This window comes from Madurella fahalii (assembly GCF_045866475.1).
Source record: "Madurella fahalii IFM 68171 DNA, scaffold_6, whole genome shotgun sequence".
NCBI lineage: Eukaryota > Fungi > Ascomycota > Sordariomycetes > Sordariales > Madurella > Madurella fahalii.
In genome coordinates this window covers 3,865,093-3,881,375 of record NW_027263976.1, presented here as the reverse complement: position 1 = coordinate 3,881,375, position 16,283 = coordinate 3,865,093, and the positions used below count along the sequence as shown (strand labels likewise).

At 53.4% G+C, this 16,283-nt stretch overlaps 6 protein-coding genes across 6 annotated transcripts; 3 read left to right on the top strand and 3 right to left on the bottom strand.

Moving 5' to 3' along the window:
• Positions 1-2,790: 2,790 nt before the first annotated feature.
• On the top strand, positions 2,791-4,167 carry MFIFM68171_11165 (CBM6 domain-containing protein; the record flags this gene model as incomplete). The annotated part of the gene is made up of 1 exon (XM_071066584.1): positions 2,791-4,167. One exon carries the CDS (start codon positions 2,791-2,793, stop codon positions 4,165-4,167), a length of 1,377 nt encoding a protein of 458 aa, XP_070922685.1.
• Positions 4,168-5,805: 1,638 nt separating this feature from the next.
• On the bottom strand, positions 5,806-7,927 carry MFIFM68171_11164 (Peptidase M43 pregnancy-associated plasma-A domain-containing protein; the record flags this gene model as incomplete). The annotated part of the gene is made up of 4 exons (XM_071066583.1): positions 5,806-6,678; positions 6,769-7,086; positions 7,156-7,365; positions 7,424-7,927. 4 exons carry the CDS (start codon positions 7,925-7,927, stop codon positions 5,806-5,808), a joined length of 1,905 nt encoding a protein of 634 aa, XP_070922684.1.
• A 522-nt stretch (positions 7,928-8,449) lies between these two features.
• MFIFM68171_11163 (SUR7/PalI family-domain-containing protein) lies at positions 8,450-9,420 on the top strand (the record flags this gene model as incomplete). Its single annotated transcript, XM_071066582.1, has 2 exons — positions 8,450-8,977; positions 9,046-9,420. 2 exons carry the CDS (start codon positions 8,450-8,452, stop codon positions 9,418-9,420), a joined length of 903 nt encoding a protein of 300 aa, XP_070922683.1.
• A 918-nt stretch (positions 9,421-10,338) lies between these two features.
• MFIFM68171_11162 (uncharacterized protein) lies at positions 10,339-11,329 on the top strand (the record flags this gene model as incomplete). Its single annotated transcript, XM_071066581.1, has 2 exons — positions 10,339-11,027; positions 11,086-11,329. The coding sequence occupies 2 exons, from the start codon at positions 10,339-10,341 to the stop codon at positions 11,327-11,329; spliced, it is 933 nt and encodes a 310-aa protein (XP_070922682.1).
• Positions 11,330-11,775: 446 nt separating this feature from the next.
• MFIFM68171_11161 (uncharacterized protein) lies at positions 11,776-12,519 on the bottom strand (the record flags this gene model as incomplete). Its single annotated transcript, XM_071066580.1, has 1 exon — positions 11,776-12,519. One exon carries the CDS (start codon positions 12,517-12,519, stop codon positions 11,776-11,778), a length of 744 nt encoding a protein of 247 aa, XP_070922681.1.
• Positions 12,520-13,560: 1,041 nt separating this feature from the next.
• On the bottom strand, positions 13,561-16,151 carry MFIFM68171_11160 (NACHT domain-containing protein; the record flags this gene model as incomplete). Its single annotated transcript, XM_071066579.1, has 2 exons — positions 13,561-13,578; positions 13,653-16,151. The coding sequence occupies 2 exons, from the start codon at positions 16,149-16,151 to the stop codon at positions 13,561-13,563; spliced, it is 2,517 nt and encodes an 838-aa protein (XP_070922680.1).
• Positions 16,152-16,283: the final 132 nt, after the last annotated feature.

The following is a 16,283-nucleotide window of genomic DNA, read 5'->3' as shown; positions in this document are numbered from 1 at the left end:
AGCCATCGCACCAAACTTACGAACACCCTTTTCATAGCGGAAGCGACACGCCATGGCCATTGGACCGGACCGGCCGTGATACTCGGGACAGAACAAGTCATCGTCGCCTCCGTGGTGGCGTTGTGCACCACAGTGACGGCGAGCACGGTTTGGACGATTAATGTCCTTGACCTGGATATAAAAATAGCTCACGACCGAGGGCGGTCACGACAGTTGCTATACTTTTCCTTCAATAATCTTTCCATACTTTTTCTTGGTGCAAAACCTGCAGGATGTTAGTAATGCGGTGGATGTAAACTTAATTCGGTACCCATCTAGGCTGTGCAGTGATTGCTACGGACCTGGCATGATAATCAGTTGTCGTAAGGTTCAAGGAAGCGGTGGTATGTTTCGGAGCAGTCAAAAGCGGCTGGAAACGAGCTGCAGCAGTGTTACGATAACCATTGCCAGCCATGCTTCTTTCTTTTACTCGGTGTTACGGTGGCGGAATTGACTGGTCGAAACTTTCATGGGCCGCAAGTCCTGCATGGAGCAGCTGAGCCCATCGATTGGTCTCGAGGTATACTGCAGAGCCTGGGACCACTTCAAATGGATATATATAACGATAATCTTCAAGAAAAGATACAGACACCAACCCCGTACAGCCTGCTACTACAACACCAGTTGCGGAGGCTGTCCTTGGTCGGGGCCGGCCTGTAGGGGCTAAGGTGAGTCGACGGCGGTAGACCAGCGGTATCTAGCCAAGGGGCCTGTTAGGGAAGCGGCAAAATGGTGCAGAAATACACACCTACACGCACATAGCCATCAAACAAATGGAAGGGCAGAGATGGCCAAATGTCGACAAACAACATCGGCAAAGACAACTTAAGCCAGGCGACGCCTCAACAAATCAGATCCTTATATCCCAACCAAAGTCAAGAATTATGTAGATAGAGCTCCGTCTGGTCAGAGGGATGTTGCTTTGCACGGGAAGAAAGGTCCTCAATCAAGCTCATAACAAGTGTAGAAAGAATTGATGAATTAAATGTCCTGTCTAAGGAGCAATGGCGAGCTCGGCCCTAGTACTAGTACTTACGGTGCAATGAAAAGTGCGTTCACAACGGGTTTCCAGCCCCCGGTGCGTTATCCCAGTAAGTGTCCCTCTGATCTCAGAGAGCCGGTTCCCTAGGAAGATTTCCCCTAACGCACTAGGGCGAGCGCAGTGGTCTGGACACGTTCTGGGAATAGCCTCATTTAGGGGGTTTTGGTGGTCCGTGTTCTAGGGAATGGCCGAGGGCTGCTGAGGCCGGTACCGGATCCAGCCCGTTATATGGAGGAGGCAATCATCTCGATCTTGTAGTGTAAACTAGTGCTTAGAGTGCTAACTCACTACGGTCTAGTTATCGGTACGGTGATAGTAGGACGCTGCTCAACGGACACGATATTCGAAATGCTTAATGACTGTGGACTAATTTCTTGTTCCCAACTCCAAGTATGCAGTTGTTGTAATTGGTAGACCAATACTGAGCTTCTACACCTAATAGTTCCCAGTTAAACCGTGGAGCTAGGCCCCAAGCATACTGGGGCGTAGTGGCAAGTCCGGGGTGTAGTTGTACCTATAATGCCTGTTGAGAAGCGTGCATAAAGCTCCTACGCAATAATTGGCGGAGCAGGCATGTCGTGAGATACCGTTGCGTTCGTAATTATCTCGCGTAGAGGTTGCGTTAGGAATTTCCTCCGCCTCTTGCTATGGTTGACATGAAGCAGTCTGTACACGGAAAAATACCCCTTTGGAAAGCAACTGCCAAGCCAAGTCAGACCTCCGGTAACGAGTATTGAATAGATTGGCTGCGAGCGCAGTCCCAAGTGTACTACTCTGAAATCATCATAAGCGCACCAATCAACTTGCGCAGCTTGAGGGTTAAGGATAATTGGTTCTGTACCTGGGACCCGTTGGACATGGCATCTGATTCCGGGGGTTCTCTATCGACTCAGGACGAATGAGCTAGGTTATGGGAACAGACCGACGATGCTATTGTGATCTACTTGGTAGAATCGTTTACGTAGTGCCTATAAGCGGTCCATAAGATCGTAATGTAGGTCTTCCCCAATGTTGGTGGCTAGATCTAGGATCGAGGTTATATCGTGTGACCTATCGGTATTCTATTTTGGTTAAATTGGATGTGCAGAATTTCTGTTCCACCACTGGGATAGTGGTGTTTGTCGTAGCCTGCGTGCGGGTCTCATCGCCTGTTCCGGATTAAGGCTGGTGGCCGCATCACGCATCAGGCGCAATTGAGCAGGGAATGTGTGATTAGCGCCATTCAGATGAGCATGTATAAGAACAAGAAGTAGGGTTCTGCTCGAACAGCTAATCAGGCCTCCCGACGTCAAGGGCAGCGCTCTGGATTGGTGCGCTTCCGTTGCCATTTATCCATAACTTTGCCACTTCTAGATACTTTCTTCCGTCCGGAGAAAACTTCTCCTTTACTGAGACGGTTGAATCGGGTTGTGAAGCTTTCTTTCAAATGTAACTACAGTAACATACCGCCGACAATATGGGAAGAATCACCGAGATCGAGCCGTGCACGTTATATGGTAAAGCGGGAGTAAGTGATCCTTTCTCCGATACCGTATGGAGAGTAGCTAGATCTACCTCCTTGCGTATAAACCACGCTACATCAAGCTAATGGTATATATGTTTAAATCGCTGCCCTCCATGATCTCTCGATAGTTGGCAAAACATCTCAGTTGCTTTGCTACCTAGTTCCACCTAACCACTACGAGCCGCCGCCAGACCAGTCCAGAACTATGAGGAACTCCAAACCTCAGCCAGCGCAAGGCTTCATAATTGCGCCACTGGCGTGGTTGTTCCTTGTCGCACTCTTCGGTTATGTGGCTAGGGCTGATAACCCGATCGTGCAGACCATCTACACGGCGGACCCGGCACCCATAGTTCATGATGGGCGCGTTTATTTATATACTGGCCATGACGAAGACGGTTCTACGACGTTCACGATGCGCGACTGGCACGTCTTCTCGTCAACGGACATGGTCAACTGGCAGCACCACGGCTCGCCCATGAGCCTTAGCACTTTCGCCTGGGCGAGCGCTAACGCGTGGGCGGGCCATGTTATCCCTCGTAATGGCAAGTTTTATTGGTATGTTCCGATACGCCACCGCACCACGGGCAGGATGGTGATCGGCGTGGGGGTGGGCGATAGCCCAACAGGGCCGTTCCGCGACGCTCTTGGACGGCCGCTGGCCGATAACAACGAGATCGACCCGGCCGCCTTCATCGACGACGATGGCCAAGCATACCTGTACTGGGGCAATCCCAAGCTGACGTACGTGCGGCTAAACCAAGACATGATCTCATATAGCGGCGGTCTCACATCGATCCCGCTCACGACCGCCGGCTTCGGTGCCCGGTACGACGACCCCAATCGACCTACGCTGTACGAAGAGGCACCATGGGTCTACAAGCGCAACAATCTCTATTACATGATATTTGCGGCTGATTGTTGCTCTGAGCATATTGGCTACTCGACCGGTCCAAGCGCAACGGGCCCCTGGACTTACCGCGGAGTCATCATGCCGACCCAAGGCCGCAGCTTTACAAACCACCCGGGTATCATCGACTACAAGAACTCTTCGTATTTCTTCTACCATAATGGCGCGTTGCCCGGCGGCAGCGGGTACACCCGGTCCGTGGCCGTTGAGCGCTTCACCTACAACCCCGATGGTACCATTCCAAGATTAACAATGACCGAGACTGGCGCCCCACAAGTCGGCACCCTGGATCCATACGTGCGCCAGGAGGCCGAGACCATAGCTTGGGCCTCGGGCGTGGAGACTGAGGTGTGTGCGGAAGGCGGTATAAACGTATGCATGATCAGCAACGGCGATTATATCAAAGTCAAGGGCGTCGCTTTTGGCGCTGGCGCCGCGTCCTTCACCGCCCGGGTCGCCTCTGCGACAAACAGGGGTCGAATCGAGCTACGTCTGGGTAGCCCTACTGGCACCCTTGTCGGCACCTGTACCGTGGCCGGCACTGGGGGCTGGCAATCGTGGGCCAATGTAACCTGTCCGGTCAGCGGTGCCACAGGGACCCAGGATTTGTTCTTTCGCTTCACAGGGAGCGGCGGCAATCTCTTTAACTTCAACTGGTGGCAGTTTACGGCATGAGCCTCACACAGGTTTCTGTTCCATTTGATCAGATCATCAAACAGGACGACCGAACCGGTGAATGATCTAGATTAGGCGGTGGTGACGGCGATAGGCTGCGCTGGGAGTATGCTGACTCTCTGTGTGTAGTTGGCACAGTGTTAGTTTACTTAGGGATGGGGTAGTCTAGTGGCGGGCTGAAGGCTGTGACGGTGGGATTCGAGTATTTTTGATATTTTGGGCTATACGTAGTGGTCGGCTGCAACAAATTTGACACATAAATTCCCGTTCTTAAGCAGTTCATAGCAGTTGGCTTGTTATAAATTTGACACAGACAGCTGCTTTTAGTAGTTCAACTCCCACAATCAACACGTTGCTTTGTTCCCAGTTCAGCATCTCTAACCCCATGTCAATAATGAGGCACTTTACACTCAAGAAGTGGAATAGCTGGGTCGATACTAGAGCACAACCAAAAATAACGGCGAAGGAAGATATCCATGATGATATATACTTGATCCCCGCTGAAATTTCGTCAGGCTCTAGACTCTGGCTCTAGTTCAAGCACGAGCCCCAGTAGCGAGTAAACTTTTTCGAGGTCTTCGGCTAGGCAACTGGAGGCAAAGTTAAGCAGGTTGAGAAATTAGTAGGATGACTATAAGCCGATAACGTAGTTGAAGTCCAATACTAGTGGAACCCGTGAACTGTCCTGTAGGGTTTCCGAATTTCAGAGGAGGTAATTATAGGGAGAAGAGCTGCTCAGGCTGAAACAATCGCTATAGGGCCTACTATTTCTGCATATCAGGACCGACTTCCTAGCTGGGGTTTATCTCCCAGGGAAACCAAACCGAGAGAAGTAGATTCCAGATAGCAAACGACCGACGGCCTCTTTGGCAGCTGTTAGTCTAAACCGGGCCAATGATGGTTTACGAAGATCTGCAGGATCAAAAGCTATGGTCCGCTGGTTTACCAACATAGATGAGAATTACTTCCGCCCTCGAGTAGATTTAGTGCATAAGCTAGACTTGGTAACCACGCTCATCGGTGTTTTCCTAGTCGATATAGCGACTTGTCGCCAGAATCTGAACGCCTAGTACACGGGATCGCCTTAGAATCTGCGTCAGCCACGTTCCGGGAGAAGGCATCGTAAAGGACGGGCTCGCCAACCTCCCAGGCTGAGTCCACAACTGTCTCAACCTTGTGCGCTGTCGGATTGGCGAATAGTTGAACTGCTCCCCGTGACCTAAGGGACTTCTTGGCCAATCTCAGCTTGCTTGTAGGAGCCGTGGCTTAAGCAGCTGACGAGGTTGTCAAGGCGAACCTCGTCCAGATGGAAGCGGGTTGCTGTCGTGTTAATCCATCGTACTGACAGGGCTGGTAGGACGGAATCATGTGAGGGTTTTGGTTCTGCGGCGCAATCAGTAAGGCATTAAGGAAGATATGAAGCTTCGGCCCTCACGACACTGAACATTGAAAAGGGGCAGCGAAGAATTGAGGGAAGCCCACTTTCGGTTCTCTTCCAGGCAACCAGCGTTAGCTGACGCGTCAAGTAATCTGGGACAAGGCACTCATGCCTGGCACATTATGTCTCATTAAAACAACGAAATTCGATGGAGTTCCGTAACGCGTCGACCATCAAATGTATTGCTCCCTTCGTAGAGACTACACGCAGGCCTCCTTTAAAACAGGTACCTCCCCACAACTGTTACTCTCGCAAAGTTGATCACAAACAACCCCCTCGGCAACCCACACAAACGCCTCGATTCCCGGCACCGCCAGCCGCCAGTGCTTGCTGACATCTCCTTGATGTGAACTCTTGTAACCAGGCCGGCAGGCACAGTACGCCCTGGGCGCCTCGCTGGCCAGTGGCGCGGGGTATACGCAGGTCTGCGCCGTCGAGACGTGGCATTTATTATCGTGCGGGTTGCACGAGGCTGGGCAACCGCGGGTATCTCCCGGCCCGCCGCCGGGCCCAGATCCCCCCGTTCCGGTGCCAGTGCCGGTGCCAGTACCAGTGCCGGTGCCAGTACCAGTGCCGGTTCCGGTTCCGGTTCCGGCCCCGGGTGGGGGACAGGAGCACGTCCCCTCGGGCGTGCACACCCCCTGAGCACTCTCGGTCCCCCACTCTATCCCCGGCAACCGATACCTCGGCGGAGCGTCGGCAATGCACCTCGCCGACCCGGCTGGCCACGGTGCGAGCGGGTCCGGGGGCGGTGCGGCGCGCCTCTTGCCCGCCTCGATCGGCAGGACGGGGTACTCGGGATAGAGCGCGTCCGGGCTCGGATCCAGGCTGATGTCGCGGGGCAGCTCGTCCTGCCTGCAGCTCCGGCCATCCTCGCGGAGGAGCGACAGCACGTCGGGCGGCAGGGGCTTCTCCGTGTCGCGGCGCTGGCGGGCGGCGTGCACGGGCGAGACCAGGCAGTCCTTGCCGTTCATATTCTTGATCCCCCGCCGCACGCCTAGGAAGCGCGAGTAGATGCGGGCTTTTTGGCCCGTGACGAAGCCGTACCCGTCGGCGCCTTTTTGGCCCGAGTACTACGTAGTAGAGTAGCGGTTCTCGTCAGCGATGCTTGGGGAAAACCCTCACGCCTACTTAGGGACATGCGGGGAGAGATTGATACATACGCTCATAAAGTTGTATTGTTGCTCTGCGTCTGCCTCGCCACATGGGACCTGCGAGTTGTCAAAGATCTCAGGTCTGTGAGCGGGATACTGTTTCGTATCTTGGATAGTGTCCACGTTGGTGTCGGTGCAGGCAGTGCTGTTCTCCTGAGTCTCGTCGAAGACGTGGCGCAAGCCGAGCCAGTGGCCAACTTCGTGGACGAGGTTCGTTCCCTGATCCTTGACATCGCCGGTGGAGCCCGGCAGAGTTGAGATGACCATGACGACGCCGTCGAATGTCCTCTCCCAGGCATTGTAAGTAGCATCTGGGAACGGAGCGTACTACCGCGAGACAACGACGTCAACATTCTGACTCCCCGGCTGTGGAGCTGCCGAGGCGGGGAGACCTACACCGAGCCATACTTCGCCGGGGTTGGTCCCGGGTATCTCCTCTTTAATCCACACATTAAGATCCGCATAGTCGCCGGATCGTGTGAACTGTTTGTATGGATCATAGAGATCCGAGGCCGACCGCGCAAATGTAGGGTTGATGCGGTAGTTGAGGTCTTGCTCCACAAAGGTTATCCCAAGATTCTGATAGTATCTGTTCAAGAATGCGGTCTACAGCGATGTTCAGTATAGTCCGGAAGGCCACAAGCCGGCGTCGGTTCTGTCCCACCTGATCTGTGACCATCTGTCTCGTGACCAGACTGAGGTTTGTATCATTGCTAACGACGACGTGATAGTAGACATTGATTGTCAAGCTCGTGGCGCTGCAATACTTGGCATAAACAGGCTTTGCCGGTGGCCTGCCCAGGACATCATCAATCTTATGCTTCAAATACTTTGCCAGCTTCCGGATAGGATTCCACCCCCTTTTAGTGACTGTCGTCTCGTTGTGTGATCCGGAGTCCAGGCACCGAGAGAGCACAATGGGCGGCTCGTTCACGGGGGCCAGCTGCTTAAAGAATTCGAGGTATTCAATCTCAAGTGCGTTGAGATGATCCGAAAATTCGTCGCGATATGGGGGTGGAGTAAATTTGGCCTGTCCGACGTAGTAGTCGTTTAGCGGTAGATTGGTGTAATTGCCATGAACGGCGAAGGAATGGGCAGGAGGAAGTAACAAGATGAATGCGGCGATGCTCGTCGTTACCACCCCGAATCTGTACGTCCTAGGCAACATCTTGACGGACGGCCTGCAAAGAGTTCAAACGCTGATGCCAGACCTTTCTGGAGCGAGCGGTTGCGTTCATATGTGTTGTGCTTGTCGAATCTTGAGCTAGTATCAGCCGCACGCCAACACCTTCGATCCGATCGGGGATCACTGTACCCAGATGGATTGCAGCAGGATCCGGCGACAACGACGAAGGTCTAGACCCGGCCCACTGGGGCTGCGTCGGTGGAAGCAGGGATTCTTAGTGCCACGCTATTGAGGTGCCTCCAATAGACGCAGCGGAGCATTTGAACGTGTGATGAAATTTGTGGACTGGAGTCCGGAGCTGAAAACTGGCCCGCGCCACTTGATGCGTGGTCCGTTGTCGGGTTGAGATAAGACAACATTGCTGAAGACCAGCTTCAAGTTGCATGCCTGGGCTGGTCCATACATATACGACCGCAAGACCTGCCGTTCAGGCTTCAGGGCACCGGCTTGGCTGATCAGTTCCGCAGTCATAACAACGCCCCCGATAGTATGCATGTTCCCAACATGGAGAGTGGTCGTGTCGCGAACATGGCCTCGGCCGTAGGTTGGGCAGCCGCCCTTGGGCTCCTCCTCCTAATTCCCTTGTCGACGGTTCGCTTAGATCCCAATCATTTGTCGACCTTTGAATTCTGCACCATCGATGCCTCCGCAACCAAGGTGAACGTCGGCCCCGACGGGTTCACCGGCCTCCCGGACCCGTTCGACTTCTCCCGCCACAAGCAGGTCTTCGTGGTGTACCTACTCAGTTACTGCAGCGGCTACTACAAGCCCGGGACCGAGGACGTTGTCATCGACTTCTGCTCAAAGCCACGCAATGAGATCTGGGACCTCTTTCAGGTTTGGTCCCTCTGGGGCGTTAAGTTGCGCGCCGATGGTAATGTCAAGTTCGATTGGCTGGACCATGGGCCCGACTGGCTCTGGATCGCCTACATTGTTAGCATTTCGACGTCCGGCTTGAGTCTTCTTCTAAGTCTTAGCCGGGCTCATCGACTTGTCAGGACCGGCAGATGGATTGTTGCTGGCGTTTTCATCGTACGTGTTTCCTCTCTTCCATTCCCGAGGCGCTCTATTCCTGTGTGATCGTTGACATAATTTGCTAGGCCGCTGCCTGCGCACAGCTCGGAACCGCCATAGCCGCTCAGGTTACATATGGGTTGCTCGTCTCGAAAGCCGACGATGACGCGGTTTCCGTTACGCCAAGACTGGGCATGAATGTGTTCGCTGTCACTTGGGTCGCGGCAATCTGTGCTCTAATCGCGGCGGGGCTTCAGCTGTGGTATTTCAAGCACACGGCGTCCGGCCATACGGGTACCGTCACGAAGGAGGTGAACAGCTTCGGCTTCTCGGGCGGCTATTCCGAGATCAAGGATCCTGACGTGGCCATGCGAGAAAGTATCTCGCCTGGGAACACTCATACCAGTTCAGGACGTGAGTCTTTGGTGAAGTATGAACCGTATCGGGGCGCTGGGATATAGTGGGATGCCCTGCTCCAACTGGAAGTCGGTACATTGTAGGGAGGAGACCGAGTTTGGTGATTAGGGGCTGCACTGAGACCACTCGGCGAGGAGGCTTTCCGGTCGCTTGGTTGTGAGCGAAGAATCTTGATGGTGGAAGAAGACGCTGCTCAAGAGGGAACAGCATTGAGCCAAACGACAGTTTAGTTTACCGATATTGCAGGGTGGAATGCTCATTTCCCGAATCATGCCAAATCGAATCAAGAAAAACCGGTCCTTGCTTGTCTCCAGCGAAGATGGCTCCGTAATCTTGTCAAATGAACGTGAAATCTAGTAGTACCGGGTTAAGACTCTGCCCGATTATTTCGGAATGCCGATCCGCGTCCAGGGCAATAAAATCTTTCACAATCGCACACTAGCAACTTATCACCGACACCTTTGTTTCTCGATCGTATCATGGTAGCATGTGTAAGTTCGCGGTTCCTCGTCAGAGTCCCCCTAGATGAAGCTCTTCCCAGAGCAGGCCCCATCATGAAAACATCACACCCACTACGACCAGAGCTTGAGAGTGAGGCTTGTCACTTTCTTGATCATGGCATCTACGGAGTTTACCGGCCCTTTCTTAACTGGGTACTAGAGGGGACACCATCAATCCACCGGCGCGTTCGCTAGGATGACTTCGTAAGGTGGGCAAGCACCTTAGGTACAGTACAGTACCTAGCTCTGGTACTAATTGGGATGGCTTCGGTTGACGCGGGGCCGGGGGACATGTTGACCCACTTTTCTGGTACTCCATGTACTGTACCTATCCCGTCAGGGAACTTGTCCAAAAATCCGAACGCCGTGCCCCCGCACCTCTGGCACGCACTGCAGTTGTTTCCTGTCTTCGCACGCATCTAATATATTGTAGTACGGAAGTCATACTGCAACGCCGCTCTCATGGCTCCTTCGGTCTCTATCCTGCCAGAATCTCGGGCCGAGGAATGTAGTTTTGAAGACGAATCAGACCTCTATGGACTCGGCATCCGGCTCGGCGTCTACATGCAGTGGATTTCCGCCCTCATCATCGTCGGCTTCCGCTTCAAGGGCGACAATTCCCTCTCGCAGTCCTACACCATGTTCCTTTTTGCCGTGTTCCTAGCCGTCCTCGTCATCACAGCCCGTTCCGACCCCACCCATGTCGCTGAGATGCTTGTGCTCACTTATATCATCTTCGGCGGGTCCTTCGTCATCTCGGGAACAAGGGAAAAGAATGCACCCATTCGGAGGTTCGACTTGGACACTGTGTCGCATGTTCTAAATCTGTCGATCATGATGTGCTTGCTCACCGCGGCCGCCGCCTACTGCGCCTGGTTCTGGCTTCGGGGCATGTACCGGGGCACTTTCCTGGAGACTCCATGCGGCACATATGGCTTCCTCTTTGCGAAGGTGTCTCTCTACGATCGAAGGGTTACGGGTTTCTTCGCTGCCCTGTCAATTGTGGCCACTATAAGCTTCGGTTCAGTAATAGCACACTTAGTCCTGTCGGTCGCACGTGTGGCTTCCCCGGCACGCAGGAACCAACTACGGCTATTTCCGAGGCCAGCCCTTCTTAATAATACCACCGGGGACTCAGAAAGTGGCACATGGTACGCTGGGTGTCGATGCCTGTGAATATTACAATCGGTCGGTCTCACAGCATTATAGGGCCGAGAACAGGCTTATGAAGGTCGCGAGAGCGCTCAAGGCGGGTACACTCGTATACTCGATTCTGGGCATCGAGCTTACCCTGCACTGGAACGGCATTACGGATGTGTACGACGTTGCTACGACTGGCCAGCTGATCCCGTTTACTATTGGCCTTTGCGGGCTGGTCAAAATTATATTCACGCCGTTACTAGAAGTGAGACTCTCACATCCGTACAAGACATACTTCTTCATAGAAAGCTAATTCAAAACAGAGGCTTATGTCGAATACTACTAACACTAATCTGGTTGATCCAGGCTTACGCCCTGTGGAACAAGAAGCAAATAACAAGCTGGAACTCCCAGTGTCCGTTCGAGAGTTTGGGCACTGAGAAAAGTATCGTTGTTTTATTACATACTATGCTTTAGTGAAGGCTTATTCCATCAACGTGATTGGCTATGAAACCAGTGGTGTGCTACTTGTATTAACGCACATTGATCTAATCTGTGCCGCGCTCCTTGAGAGGGCCTCGATGCCAGAGAACTGATTCCCCAACTTAGTATTCTACTGGCGTTTAACTTGCCACACTCTTTACTTGCGGGATCGAAGGAACCAAGAGTATTACATGTGGTACAGTACCAAGAAAGGAGCAAGCTTTATCTCTTACTACTTCTTCTCTAGTCTATGGAGGTATGGCTGAGCTGACGGGCTCACACGACGGCGGCCGCCGTGCCGGTTGTGATTGTGGTTTGCATGCTCTTTTGCCAGATGCACATGCAACTTACAGCGGCCATGATGCTCCATTGCTGGCCGAGCTCTCCGGTGGCTCCACTGCCCCTAAACTCGAACTCGCCAATCTTCGTCAGGGTTGCGGTGATATTCGCCCATACAGCGACAACCTCCTTCCCATCGCTGGTTAACCCGTCGGCTCTGTCTATTTCTTCCCCGGCATAGCTCTCGGACATGTCGTTACCCACTCGCACCAGCTTCCACCCCCAGCCCCCTTTCCCAAGGCTCTTGACCTCGCTGCCATGTGAGCGCCGCCACTCGAACTTCTCCAGTCGTCGGCTCCGGCCCTCCCCCACCTCCATTGCGAACCAAAACATTTCCCTTCTCAAGCTAACTACATACCGCAGAACCTCTGTGCGGCCCTCGGATCCCTCGCCTGGCAGGGCTGGCAGGGTGATGGAGAAATCCTGACGCATCCTGCCGCCCGGCTTGACGGCCGCTAGTGGCTGGTGGTCGACAGTGGGTCCGCTGTGCATCGTCATGTTGCCGTACCAGCCTTGGTCCAAGGTGACCACATAGGCCGGCTCCGAGTCGGGGTCGCTGAGGGTGACGGCTATCTCTGTCCATGACTTCTTATAGGCGGCAATGAATCTCCGAGGCAGACCTTTCGCCGTGCTTTCGGCGGGAAACTGCGGGATGACGGCTTTGGATTCGGCGTGGCCCATTTGGATGCGGTCGTGGTCGGAAAATCTCAAGGTTGTAGGACTGAAGGCAAAAGAGATGGTTGCAGTGGTCAGAGTGATACATTGGTGAGTCGGTGAGGTGGTCAGCTTATATACTCGTGGTTGGAGGTGCCATGTCAATCGCTTTCCGCTGGCATTGGACAAGTTTGGGATATTGGATTATTTCAGCCCTTTGGACGCGCCGTCATTGATGGATCGGCATACGTTGGGATGCATGTACATATACAAGCATTTCCCGTAAATGGCTTAACGCAGTCCGTATCTGGCAACGATGGAGCGCGCACTGGGACCTGCTCCGCCTCGTGCTCACCGCAGCAACAGGGATCAGACCGGAGCGATCTGCCCAGTACTTGCTGCGGTTACAAGCGGAGTATCATGACTTCAAGTCTGCTATCACCCGTGTTAATGATAGAGCTCTCGGAAGATCCGAATCTGCCCGACAAAATCGCTGCATGTGTCTCCCCGTATGATAACTTCACCCTAGCTACCGCCGGAGTATTGAGTTGGGGAAACTGTCCCCAGAGGACAGGTCCCTCTGATCAGAGGGACACATTTACTGGGACAGCGCCCCGGGGGGCTAATTAGAACTTGCCGTGGGCCCATTTTACTTTTCCACCAGCAGACAGGACAATCAATTCAGCACTCTTTTTCACACTTGTTGCGTGCTCAACTGACGAACTTCTTTTGCGTGCAAAGCAACCTCCCTCTGACCAGAGGGAGCTCTATTTGCACATGTTGTTTTGACGTTGTTTAGGCTGCAGGAACCCAATTTATGGCGGTGTTGTTTAATTATCATGTCAGTCTGGCATTTGGCTGCCTTTGCCCTCGCCCTTGTTTTGATGGGTATGTGGGTGTAGATGAGTGTTTCTGCACCATTTCAGTATCCTGTTGAGCTGCCTCGTCATCTTTCCCTTTCCAAATCTCGCCTCAAGTCGTGCTTCCAATGGGATGTGGTCGTCGATCATGCCTACGACTAAGCTGAGGAACCGCGAATTTCCGAAACGTCGCACTGGACTGCACAGCTCACTCTTCACCCTTTTTCTAATCATCAACAACCTCTCAGTCCAGCTTCCATCATCAAGTAGCAGAAGAAACATCAGCAAATCTAGCCGTACCATATTATTTTGGGTTCCCCGGGGACAGCCATAAATGAGACACTCGAAGACGTTAGAGCGGAGAGCTGACTCCCGGAAGCGAACCACGTCCTGCGATGCTTTATATGTCACGTACGCGGCGATTGGGATGCGGGCAGCGAGTCCGAGAATATCATTGAAGTCGTAAGCTCCCAGCGTGGTAGGTTTCATCCCGATTACCGCCCAATAGATGGCTGGCTGGCGAGAGTTGAAGGCGTTGCCCCAAGGGATTGCTACGAGATTGTGACTCCGCATACCCCCATCCACCACGTGATCACGTCTCCTAGCGTTGGTGATTCCCTCAAGACGCTCGAGAGTCTTGGCAAAGGTCTCCAACGTTGAGGGATTGGAATTCCGGACGAGAGTAGCAGCTTGGAAGACTTTTGGACTCGGCACCCACGCGGGACCCGTTGTGGATGATGTTGTGTCGAGGGAGAGACTCAGCACCGCGCCTTTGAAGATCCAGAGCCACTCATCAAAGTCGACCATGATGGCTGTAGCTGCCACGATGCTTTCCCAGTTGTTTCGAACCCAGTCACTTGCAGTTCGGTGCATGAAATCGACTCGGATATTAGCGACGCCCGAGGAACCGAATAATTCAAGAAGGCCACCCGTCCTGCTCATTAACCTTCGTTCCAGGGTCTTAATCACGCTAGCCAAGTATTGGTCTGTGATGTGGGCCGCTTCTATATCGACAGGTGTATCGTTATCCCCAAACCAGAGTGTCAACCCGTTGAGAGTGACCCCCAACTTCTCGCAGGCCTGCATAACCTGGAAGTACTGGGACGCCTCGGCGCGGAATTGCGCGCCGGTTCGGTTCCAGATGTAGCGAAACAAATCCGACATTTCAGTGGGTAGGCTGTCGATAATACCCTGAAGCTCGGCTATCCTTGCGCCTTCCCTGATGCTGCGTTCCAAAAGGTCCGCGACAACAGAAACCCACAGGAAGACTCCTTCGGCTTTAGTGACCAAGTCGCTAAGAATTTGTCGCACCGCAGACGGAGAGGTGGCGGCTAAGTCCTGGTAGCCTGGGCTCAGCTCAAGCTTTGTCTTTGTGAATAGCTGTATGTCTTCCCGTGTCAGGTTTCCGAGCTGAAGCATGGGGTTCTTGCTGAATGCATCCTTGAATACGTTCCAAGGGCGGCTGCTCGCGCAGATCTTCACGCCAGCCGTATGGCGAGTCTCTTGAAGGAGCCGGATCAGCTCTCCATGGTCTTCATCAAACTCGTCGAGGCCATCAATGAAGAAAGCCAGTTTCAGGCTCTCCCCAGCTGCTACCAAGATTTTCCGAAATGCCGCCACAAGTTCGCCGAAACTCATGGGAGGAAGGGCGGCACCTCTGAATGATTGAAGAAGAAACCAGCGGGCGGGAAAGACGATTGCCACAAGCTCAGGTTTCTGCTGGATCAACTCAAAGAGGAGCGTCCGGAGGAGCCCCTCGTGTGTCTTCTGGAGTTTTTCCATGCCTGCACTCCAGGAGAAAAACAGACCCACCAGTAGTTCGGAATCCTTTGCCCAGACTCTAAGATGTCTCCTGAACCGCGGATCGTTGGCGATGAATTTGACCAAGGTCGACTTCCCTGCGCCGGGCTTGCCGGTCATCCAGTAGATCTGTCTCGAATCGCCCTCCAACCATTGTGGAAAGCTCGACCACAAAGGTTGCTCATCGCTGCATTTCCGGGGCTCCTTGAATATCCACTCGAATGTTTCGGCGAACTGTTTGGGAATGTCGGCTTCGCGATTCCCTATGCTCTCGAAGAAAAGTTGTTGGTAGACGTGATCGAGATGATGACGGTCCCTCTGTCTATCGATCTGTGTGGACAATGCGTAATCGTTCGCATCCCATTTGTCACTCAGGACGTAGCAGACCATGTTGTCTAGCTGGACGCGGTCATGTCGTCCAGATCCGACATCGACCAATTCCACAACATCGATACTGAGTTTTCGGGTGTTCTCGTCAATCCGATCTAGGGTGGCAATCATGGCGGCCTGCTGCCTCGCAAACTGGCGCAGATCGAGGCCGCTTTTTTGTGCTTCGCCCAACAGCAGCGAGAGTAGAGCTGCCATAATTTGCTGACGGATCTGATCTAAGCGGTTGCTTAGGGCGTGGAGATGGGCATCGGTAGCGACCTGTCTGAACGCAGCTGCCAAGCTGGAGGCAACTCGAGAGATTGTTGTTGTGCCACGAGCTTGGAGCTTGCCGATGACGGCCTGAAGCTCGTCATCTGTCTCTCGGCATTGGCGACACAGCCGGACGAAGACGTCGTCCAAGTTCTCGTCAATCCCGTTTTCGCGACACTTGCGTTCTACCGCATTGATAAGGGTTGTCAAGTCGCGCGACAGGGTGGATAACTCAACGTCCCTAGTTGACTGTCCAGAGGGGGACATGTAGATGTCGTGGGCACGTCTCAACAGGCGGAAGCCAAAATCAGCGAACTGGACGACGGCTGCTGCGACCGAAAGAGCGCTGAGCGGTTCCATTGGTCGTGTCGGAAGGAGAAACTTGGTGGGCGATATTACTGTGAGTAGCGGAGTGACGATAATTGTCTTAAGCTGCGGGAAACTTTATCGTTGAAGTGGGTGGGAAGCTTAGAATTGAAAAAGGTGCGGCCT